This window comes from Aotus nancymaae, unplaced genomic scaffold (genome assembly GCF_030222135.1).
Source record: "Aotus nancymaae isolate 86718 unplaced genomic scaffold, 86718_ANA_hifiasm-v0.15.2.pri h1tg000058l, whole genome shotgun sequence".
In the NCBI taxonomy this organism is placed as follows: Eukaryota; Metazoa; Chordata; class Mammalia; order Primates; family Aotidae; genus Aotus; species Aotus nancymaae.
This window is the reverse complement of record NW_026988472.1, coordinates 31,010,826-31,022,031: the sequence shown is the minus strand read 5'-3', so window position 1 is coordinate 31,022,031 and position 11,206 is coordinate 31,010,826. Positions and strand designations below refer to the sequence as shown.

The 11,206-nt window shown below is 35.0% G+C and overlaps 1 protein-coding gene across 1 annotated transcript; it reads left to right on the top strand.

The window, feature by feature from the left end:
* Positions 1–309, top strand: LOC105714782 (vitamin K epoxide reductase complex subunit 1-like). Its single transcript, XM_021670460.2, has 2 exons — positions 1–131; positions 246–309. The coding sequence occupies exons 1-2, from the start codon at positions 1–3 to the stop codon at positions 307–309; spliced, it is 195 nt and encodes a 64-aa protein (XP_021526135.2).
* The last annotated feature ends 10,897 nt before the right edge of the window (positions 310–11,206 follow it).

The window sequence follows — 11,206 nt, the reverse complement described above, 5'->3', positions numbered from 1 at the left end:
ATGCTCTGCCTGGCTGACTTAGTGCTCTCGCTCTACGAGCTGCACGTGAAGGCGGTGCGCCCATGGGACCCGTATTACCACGCGCTCTGCGACGTGGGCACCGCCATCAGCTGTTCGCGCATTTCCTCCAGGTGGGGCATGGGCTTCGGGCTGGTAGAGCACGTGCTGGGAAAGGGCAGCATCCTCAATCAATTAATCCAGTAGCATATTCGGTTGCATCTTCTACTCGCTACAGCTGTTGTTAGGTTGCCTAAGGACACTCTGGGCCTCTGTCCTGCTGCTGCTGAGATCCCCGGTGTCTCTTGCTGATTCAGTCTACCTGGCCTGGATGCTGTTCTTCGTGCTCTATGATTTCTGCATCATTTGCATCACCACCTATGCCATCAACGTGGGCGTGATGTGGCTCAGTTTCTGGAAGATCCAAGAACCGCAGTGCAAGGCTGAGGCACTAAGCTCTCACCCCAAGCCTGGCTGGCCTCGTCTGCTTTGCTTTGGCATGTGAGCCTTGCCCAAGGAGGCCTATCTGAGTCCCTCAAAGGCCCTAGATGCAGAGCCTTCTAGAGTCCCCTCTCCCCCTGCCATACCCACACGCGACAATGGACCAAATGTGCCACACGCTCGCTCTTTTTTCCACCCAGGTGCCTCTGACTCTGTCTCCAAGGGCTGGTCTCCGAAGCTCTTGCCATTGCCCAGGGAGGGAAGGTTCTGAGCAATAAAATTTCTTAGATTAAAAAAAAAAAAAAGCAATGCTAGTCTATAGAGAAAATAGCTAGAGGACACTTTTCCTGCTTTATGTGTTTCCTTCCAATTGTCCTGTTGTTAATGCACTATAAATAAGTTAGTCAGATTTATTATTAATATTTTTATTATTCGTGTTCTTGTTACATAACACCACCATAGAAGCAGCAGACAATATCACAAGACAAAGCTTTTGTTTCCTTAATACATTTTAACTCCTTATTATAGATTACAAAGCCAAAAGGTTTGGTTTTCTTCCTCAAAATAGTATAATCACGTGCTGGTATAAAATTATATATGAAAACATTATGGGGGATTCATAAACTTAGAAGAGGGGTTTGGGCAATAAAAATGCCCAAAGTGATCTGAATATATATGCTTATTTCCATTGCTGGTCATCTAATAAAAGGGGTTCTGACTATAACAATCAGCACATTCACCTATAAAACATTTATTGGATATCAAAGAGAAAATTTATCAAATTCTCCTAATTTTTATTACAGATGTCAAACTTTTAAGTTTGCAACATACTCACAATTCAATTATGTGCCTTTCATTTTGTTAATTTGGCCTTAGTGTTCGTATCCATGTGCAGTTTTATTATCGGAAACTTGAACAAATATATGTTACAGTATTTCCAAAAGTAACTCGTACTATTTGTCTTAGGTGTGATGAATGCAAATTAATTCTCCCCTTCAGGGTATTTAAGTATAGACTCTTTTACATAAATCATATATTAATATATACAATGTGAGTGTCTTTGAAAAGTTCTAACATTGAATATGCAAAATTAAAACAAATGCAGCATTAAAATCAGTTACGAAACTTATACAAGTCACATGTTCAGGGATACTAGAATGCATGAGCTTATAGTCATCATCTCTGAGCTAACATTTCAGCCCTCCAAGCCAGTGTCGCAAACCAAGAACTTGATGATAGATTTTCCCTCACTGAAGAATAGGGATATCTATTAGACCTATTTAAAATTTTTTGAAACATGTTCATTAAATATCATGATTTTTCTCTTAAATTGTGTCTTGGTATTGAGTAAATGATACCCTATTGACAGTCTGAGAATCCAGTATTGTGTACAAATTGTTGTGTGTATTGATGTATTATATATTTTTTCTACTTAGAAGAGGGCCAGCACCTTTCGTTAAATTTACAAAAAGAGTTTAGTGATATACTGCACAGCATGGTGACTATACTTAATAATAATGTATTGTATAATTCAAAATTGCTAAAAGAGTAGATTTTAAATTTTCTCACCACAAAAAATGATAAGTCGGTGAGGTGATAGATACATTAATTATCTTGATTTAATTTTTCCACAATATATACATATATCAAAATATCAGAGTGTACCCATGAATATATATATTATTCATCAATTAACAATAAAATAGCCTGGGCACAGTGGCTCACACCTATAATCCCAGGACTTTGGGAGGCCAAGGTGGGTGGATCACTTGAGGTCAGGAGTTTGTGACCAGCGTGGCCAACATGATGAAACCCTGTCTCTACTAAAGACACAAAAAATTTAGCCGGAAGTATTGGTGCACACCTGTAATCCCAGCTACTTGGGAGACTGAGACAGGAGAATCACTTGAACCCGGGAGGCAGAGGTTGCAGTGAGTCAAGATCATACCATTCATTGCACTCCAGCCTGGGTGACAGAGCAAGACTTCATCTCAAAAAATAATAATAAATAATAAAAATGGTTAAATGGTAAAAAATAAAAATAAAAAGGAGTTAATGAGTCCCAAAAAGTTGAAAACTCTTGCCCTAGTGTATATTATGCTACTGGAGTCTTAATTGAAATTATAAGATTTATGATTTGTATTTTACTAATGGTTCTACAAGCATAAGTTGACTCATTTGAATATGGTTAGGATATACACAAAGAAGAAGAAAGGGTCAACTGAAGTATAAAGAAACAGTTGTTTTGAGCATTCAAATATAGAGTAAAAGAGTATAAATTCTTTTATTGAACTAAAATTCTTTATTTCCAAAAAAAGTACAAACCAGTTACTATTTTTACATGAGACGATGAATAGATACAGCATATAGATTATTATGTGGATATTTTATTAATATCTATTAGCAAATTATATTCAATTTATGTAATATATATAATTTTAGGCAATTCCACCCTTCACCCTCCAATAGACCCCAGTGTGTGTTGTTCTTCTCTATGTGTCCATGTGTTCTCACCATTTAGCTCCCACTTAAAAGTGAAAACGTGGTATTTGGTTTTCTGTTCCTGCGTTAGTTTGCTAAGGATAATGGCCTCTAGCTTCATCCATGTTACTACAAAAGAACGTGCTCTCATTCTTTTTTATGGCTGCATAGTATTCCATGGTGTATATGTACCACATTTTCTTTATCTAGTCTACCATTGATGGGCATTTAGGTTGATTCCATGTCTTTGATATTGTGAATAGTGGTGCAGTGCATATATGCATGCATGTGTCTTTGTAATAAAATGATTTATATTCCTTTGGTTATATACCCAGTAATGGGATTGTGGGGTCAAATGCTGGTACTGTTTTTAGCTCTTTGAGAAATTACCACGCTGCTTTCTACAGTGGTTGAACTAATTTACATTCCCACCAACAGTGTATAAGCATTCCTTTTTCTCTGCAACATTGACAGCATCTGTTATTTTTTGACTTTTTAGCAATAGCCATTCTGACTGGTATGAGATGGCATCTCGTTGTAGTTAAATATATATATATGTAGTTAAGTGTATATGTGCCTCCATGACACAAGTTTCCCTAAGTAACAAACCTGCACATGTACCCTTGGACTTAAAGGGTGTGGTGGCTCACACTTTTAATCCCAGCACTTTGGGAGGCCGAGGCGGGGGGATCACCTAAGGACAGGAGCTTGAGACCAGCCTGGCCAACATGGTGAAAACCTGTCTCTACTAAAAATACAAAAATTATCTGGGTGTATTGATGCACGCCTGTAATCCCAGCTACTCAGGAGGCTGAGGCAGGAGAATTGCTTGAACTCGAGAGGCAGAGATTGCAGTGAGCCAAGATTGTACCACTGTACTCTAGCCTGGGTGACAGAGTGAGACTCCATCTCAAAAAAAAAAAAATGAAATGCAGATGTCATAAGTTTAGGAACTAATACACACACACACGCACACATGCACACATACACTTTGTACATTGATTTAAGGTGTTTTCCACAGCCAGTGAAAGAAAACACAACTCAAACTGACCTAAATATTAAATCACTTTTTTTTCCCCACATAACCAACAATAAAATTTTATATCAGGCTTCAGGTTTGGTTTAAGCCAATAACTTATGCTTCACTTACTTGAAATTATCGTCACTTTACCCATGCTCTTTCTCCATGTTTAGTCCAGTGGTAAGATGGCTGAGGCATTTCTGGCCCCCACAAAAGCATGTAACAATTTGCAAAGGACTAGAGAGAACCCTTGTATTCCAGTACTCCAAAATACCATTTCCACTCCTGATTATTCATTTATGTCACTTGTCCACTTTTGTCCAGTATCCCATACGTACTAATTAGCATAAGCCAGTCAGGCTTATGCCACTGAAACTTAAGAGATCAGATTCTCCTGAAGTACATGGAATGAGATTGTTGAGTGTTGGATCTAAATCAAGATTCTGTCAGGATTCTGGTAGAGGTGAATGCATGTTATGAGACCTTCAACAATGATCACTACAATTGTACACTGCTGTATATTGTACTAGACTGATAATATTTAAGATGTTGATGGATCATTATCTACAGCAGGTTATATGATAAAATTGTATTTTATTAGCTGTTCTGTTTTATGGCTATCGGTATGTGTGTATGTGTGTGTGTATATATATATATATATATCATTTTATTACCATTCTATATCTTTAAAAAATGAAAAATTCACTGAATTAAAAAGAAAGGCAATATTTAATTAGAAATAAAATGAATTCTAAATCTTTCATGAATGTATTCTGTGCAGGGAATTCTTGATGATTGCCATTATTATGAGAGATAATATCAAGCCCAATTATTTCAAGTCAGGCTAAATCTTTCCTCATTGAATGTGCTGAGATAAAAGCTCTTCAATTTAAAGGTATTTTACCTAGAGCACAGACCTTGGTCTTTGAAATATTTTCAGTGAAATTTATTTTTCATTATGCATTAAAGTTCTACTAAGTTTCTCACATGGGGCTTCCAATTTGATATGTCTTTATAAGGTTGGCAAGTTAAAAATAAAGTTTTGTCAGTTGCTCTTCTGTTTGTTCTCATATATATTTATCTCCTTTTCCCATTTTGTATTATATGGGGGCTGACCCCAGGAGAAATACTTCTCCCAGATTCCCAAGTCAGCTGGTTTTAACTATAGTTTGCCAATTGGAGACACTAGCAGAAGGGAGAATGAAGGGAGAAGAAAGGGTATTTGTCACAATCTGCCAGTGAGGCATGTTCAACAGTAGTTGCTTCTCTATGGCTCCAGTTCCTACAAGAGATGATTCAAAATTCCTCCAGGAGATCATGGTTTCTGGGCTTTATTAACCCCAATCACTTTATCTCTTCAACAAAGATGTTGCAGTAGCTTTTGAGATGGCTAATCTCTGATTTGCCTCATCATTTCCTGTTTGGTTTTTCAGCAATTCCTTCGCCTATATAATTAATTCACAATATTAAATTTCTTCTATCTTAAGTATTCTTGAAGGATCTCTGATTCCAGATTGGAACATAACTGATACATAATTATGCACAGTTTCATTTGATTTACCTGTACATAACATATTATCTGTTTTCTGTTTCCACATTTCCAAATTTGAAATCACCCTGACAACATTCTTAATAGCATATATATTGCCAAATTCAATGGGTATATTTTAGTTCCCTGGATACTTCTGCTTTCTTTGACACTGCTGACTACTCTGTTTCATAAATTATTTATTTCATTTATTTCTACAGTGTTCTTCTTTGTTTCTATCCCTTTAATCATTTTGCTTAATTCCTGTCATGCTCAATTTTTAAAAGCAATGTCGTTTTCTCTTATTTTATTTTTATGCTCTACTTGGATGTATTTAGCTAACCTTAATATTTTATGTTCCATTTAAATGCTAATGGTCCCCAAATTAGTTTTTCCATCACTAAATATATTCTTACATTTCCTAAACATATAACCAGGCATTTGTTGGATAATTTCAAAAATCAAATGTATTACCTTGTACTCTCCAGAAACACACACACACAGACACTTAACCAAACAACCAACCACAATATTGCTGCCCCTCTTTTGTTGATTATCTTGTAGATGTCACCATAATCCACCTAAACACACAATACAAAAATGTGGAGTTCTTCACTGACCATTGTGTCTGCAAAGAGTCTTGCCTCATGTTATTCATGCTGTGTGTAGTCACCTCCCACCGGTATAACCAGTAAGATATTGCACTTGTTTTTTAAATGAGATATGTAATAATAATTTCAGCATTTTAAGTTCAATGATAAATATAATTGTACTTTCCGATTTCTTATCAGTTTAAAATAAACAGTGCTTATGAGATAAGCATTCAGGTAACTACCTGAATTTCAGAAATCATGTGAATTATTTCTGTACATTTAGTGCCTATAAAAATGCCTGGCCTTAACTAGATACTCTATACATATTGTTTGAACAGGAAAGAATTGGATCAAAAAGGACAATGATATTACTAATACATTAACACGTTACATATGGGTAGGATGAGTAGATTATCATTTATTTAAGGTTTACTTGTGTTGTTAACAAATTATTAAAAAATGCATTAACTAAAATTTAGTAACTAAATTTTAATAAATAGTACTCTGAATCTTACTTAGGTCTGCAAAAAATGTTGATGATATTGACCATGATTGACTAAGACAGTTATCGATTTCACTAAAATGACACTTAGTGAAATCAATGTATAGAAGATGAGAGAATAAGTATAACTGTCTTAGTCCATTCCTGCTGCTATAACAAAATACCTGAGACTGGGTAATTTATAAAGAACAGAAATTTTTTTCTTTTTTTTAAAATTTATTTATTATACTTTAAGTTCTGTGTACATGTGCAGATCGTGCAGATTTGTTACATAGATATATACCTGCCATGGTGGTGGTTTGCTGCATCCATCACCCCGTCATTTACATTAGGTATTTCTCCTAATGCTATCCTTCCCCAATTCCCCCACCTCCTGCTATTCCTCCCCTAGCACCCCAACCCCCAGGCCCAGGTGTGTGATGTTCCCCTCCCTGTGTCCGTGTGTTGTCATTGTTCAACACCCACTTATGAGTGAGAACATGCAGTGTTTAGTTTTCTGAAGAACAGAAATTTATTTCTCACAGTTCTGGAGGCTGGAAGTGCAGGATCAAGGTGCCAGCAGATTTGACATCTGGTGAGGGCTGCTCTCTGCTTTTGAGATAGCACCTTGTTGCTGTGACCTCCAGAGGGAACAAACGCTGTGTACTTACATGACAGAAAGAACATAAAAGTCAGGTGCTCTCTGAAGACTATTTTGTAAGAGCAATGATTCATTCGCGAGGGCAGAGCCGTCATCACTTAATTATCTCCCGAAGGCATTATTTAATACTATTACATTAGTGATTAAGTTTTAACATATAAATTTGGGGGGACACATTCAGAGACCATAGCAATAACTAATCCTATGAAACATTATCTAGAAGAAAAAAGATATAAACAAGCTCAATCGAGCCGTTAATTCAGAAAAAAAATCTAAAATATTAAATAGAATTGTTGGTTTGTTTCTTTTCTTATTATTTTCAACCTTAATATGTTGCTACAATAATGGAAATATCATAGGTGTGGATGAAAGAAAAAAACTGAGAGATGCCTTCAATTGAGAGTGACAGTTGACAAAGATGGAGAAATCAGATTTCAATGACTATGCAAAAAATCATTAAAATTGGGATAATTCAGAAAGTAATTTCAACTCAGAAAAATTTAATAATTCAGGGTCAGGGAATACTATTAATTTATAGCCATAAAATAAATCTATTTTATAATGTAAAAAGTAAAATTAGATTTAGTGTACTCTGTGTTATAAAGTGAAAATCAAGATAATGTAATGAAAAGAGTTTATTTTTGGAAAATGTTTAAGGCTTAATCATGCAATGAGTTTATCAAAAATTGTGCTTTCTATGCATTATATGATGTCCTGAGATAAATATAAAAAATGTACATACATAATATACAATATTTATGTCAAAGATAAGATATATTTACCTGTTTTTCAAAATTTTGTAAATTATATAAAATTATACAAAATTTTACAAAATTTTTCAAAAATTTGTAAATTATATAATCATATAAAAAGATAAAGAATAACTAAAACCTGTATTTTTACTGAATACTTTGCCATATTTGCTTTATATTTATAATTTTCTATATGAAATATGCACAAATAAAGTGTTATCTTTCAAGTCAGTCCAGTTTCTACCACCAAAAGTAACTCTTATACTATAGTTGCTATGCACCCATCCCATAAAAGCTTTTCAAAAAATTTATATATCCATTTATACATGTGCATAAATACATACATAACCATAATAATCACAGTAAATATAGCTAATATTTATTGAGTATAAATCTATGAGAATTACTGTTCTATGTACTTTACAAGCATTAATTTATTTAAGCTGTGGTAAGTCCTTATGAGGTTAATTCTAGTATTCTTTTTTTAAAGATAAGCAAATTAAGGTACAGAGAGAATAAAGAAATTTGCCATGATGACACTAATAGGAATTTGAATTTGTAGAATGAGTCAGAATTTGAACCCAAGTAGTCTGTCTCTAGAGCCTGGAATTTTAACATGAATTATACTGGTTTTTAAATTAAAATTTTTATGTTAAGGTAATTATAGATTCACAAGCAGCATGAGAAACAATACAGGGTGATCCTGTGTATTATTTACCCAGTTTCCCCCAACAGAAACATCTTGTAAAACATTAGAGCTACTGATCAACTGGGATATTGACATTAATACAGTCAAGCTATAGAACAATTCTGTCACCATAAGAATCTTTCATGTTGTCTTTATAACAACCATGGTCCTTTCCCTGTCCCATGGAAACAATTAGTCTCATCTCCCTTTCTACAGTTTTGTCATTTTAAGATTGTTATATAAATAGATTCATATAGTTTTTAACCTTTTGGATATTGGCTTTCTTCAACCAGCATAATTATCTGAAGATTTATTCAAGTTGTTTTGTGTATCAATACTTCATTCTTTTTTATTGCTGAATAGTAAGCCCATGGTATGAATGTAGCACAGTTTGTTTAACCATTCACCCATTGAGGTATGTCTGGATTGTTTCCTATTTGGGCTACTACAAATAAAGCTGCTATAAGCAATAGGTTTGAGTGTGAATGTGTTTTTATTTCTCTGGGATAAATTTCTAAAAGTATAATTGCTGGGTTATGTAGTAATTGCTAGTTTGGTTTTACTTAGAAAAAATACTGTCAAACTGTTTCCAGGATGACTGTGACATTTTACATTTCCACAAGCAATGTTTGAGTGATCTAGTTCCTCCACTTCCTCACCAGCATTTGGTATTATCAAAATGTTTTATTTTGTTCATTTTGATAGGTGTGTAGTGACATAGAATTGTGCTTTCAGTTTGGATTTCCCTAATGTCTAAAATTTCTCTTCATGTCTTTTGTCCATTTTTCAGATCAGGTCATTTGTTTTTTTACTATTGAGTTTTGAGAGTTCTTTATGTATTCCAGATACTAGTTCTTTGTTGGATAGCTTGTCTTGTCCTCTTAACAGAATCTTTCACAGAGCCAAGTTTTACATTTTTGTGAAGTCAAATTTATTACTTACATCCCTTTACTTTTCTCACCTTTAATGTATACTTGTTTTTCGTCTTTCCACTATAAACCTTAAAGATCATATAGAACAGTGTTATAATTTTTGCTTCAACAATCAAAGATGATTTAAGAAATGATTTTTTTCAAAAGCAAGTTAGTTTTATCTATGTCTTTTTTCACCCACTCTGTTGTTCTTTTCTTTCTGAAATTCCAAGCCTTTTTCTGTTATCATTTTTTTTTCTGCTTTTAGAATTTTCTTTAGACATTATTTAAGTGTAGTTTTGCTGGTAACAAATTCTCTTTGTTTTTTCATCTAATAATATCTTTATTTTCTCTTTTTTTTCTTGAAAGATGCTTTCTCTGGTTGTAGAATTCATGGTTGAAAGCTTTCTTGGTGCTTGAAAAATATTGTACCGTTTCCTTCTGGTCCCCACGATTTCAGATGAGAAATCCACTGTAATTCAAAGCAGTATTCCCCTATAAGTAATTTGTCATTTCTTTTTGTCTGCTTTTGGAGATTTTCAAATTGAATTTTTATTAAAACACATTAAGAAGAGGTTTCAGAAGCTTAGTTTTGATATGTCTTGGCATGGATTTCTTTAGGTTTGTATTATTTGAGATTTTCTGAGCTTTTTGAGTCTGTAAGTTTGTATCTTTGGCCAAATATGAAAATGTTTCAGCCATTATTTCTTTGAAAGCTTTTTTGTCATAGTCTTTCTTCTTCTCCTTCTTGAATTTTGGTGATACAAATGTTTGCTCATTTGTTATTGTCCCACATGTCCCTAAGACTTGGTTTGCTTTTTAAAAGTCAGTTTTCCCTTTATTCTTTAAATTTGGTAAATTCTATTGATCTGTTTTCAAGCAGAATATTGACTCACACTACCTTTTCATATGAGTGGGGCGAAAATTCAACTCTCCTTTTGGCTCTTTTGACACCTTGCTGGTAAAAGGGGAGCACTGATTTGCACACCCTTATTGCCTTTGAGTGGAGATGTAAGTTCTTCTCCCAATTGGCCTTTGCAACACCAAAAGAGGGGCTAAGCAGAAGGCTGAATAACACCATTTCGTTGCTGCAGGGTGGAAGTTCAGCTTCTTGATGCTTCCAGCTGATACCAGGAAAGGGGATAATGGAGAACATATTATCAACTGACTCTGCTCCCACCGCCTCATTATGCCTCACTGATACTAGGTAGATGTGAAGGTAAGTATCCCCACTAAGCCCCCATGATACCATCAATGGAGAGAAAGTAGAGTGCTGACTAGTCCTGTCTTGTACCGCTCTGTTGAGTCTTCATGTTAAGTAGGGGTGGAGGTTCATCTTGCCATTGGTCCCTGCTAACACTATCCTGGCAAGGAAATAAAACTGCCATCTGTTTCCACCAAATGGGTATTATAAGAATGACTCCTTGGTTGGTACCACCGTTAAGACATCAGCACAGGGAAATCGGAGATTTGCTTTCTTTCAATTAGTGGGGAGTGGAAGTTCAGTTCTACAAACACTACCCTGATAGGTAAATTACAGCAGTTCTACCCACTTCCACCAGGCATGGGTATAATTCTAACTCTGCTTAGTCTCACCAACACCGCTGAGTGAAGGAATCAGAGCACATCCACTTGTTTCTGCAGGATGGGGG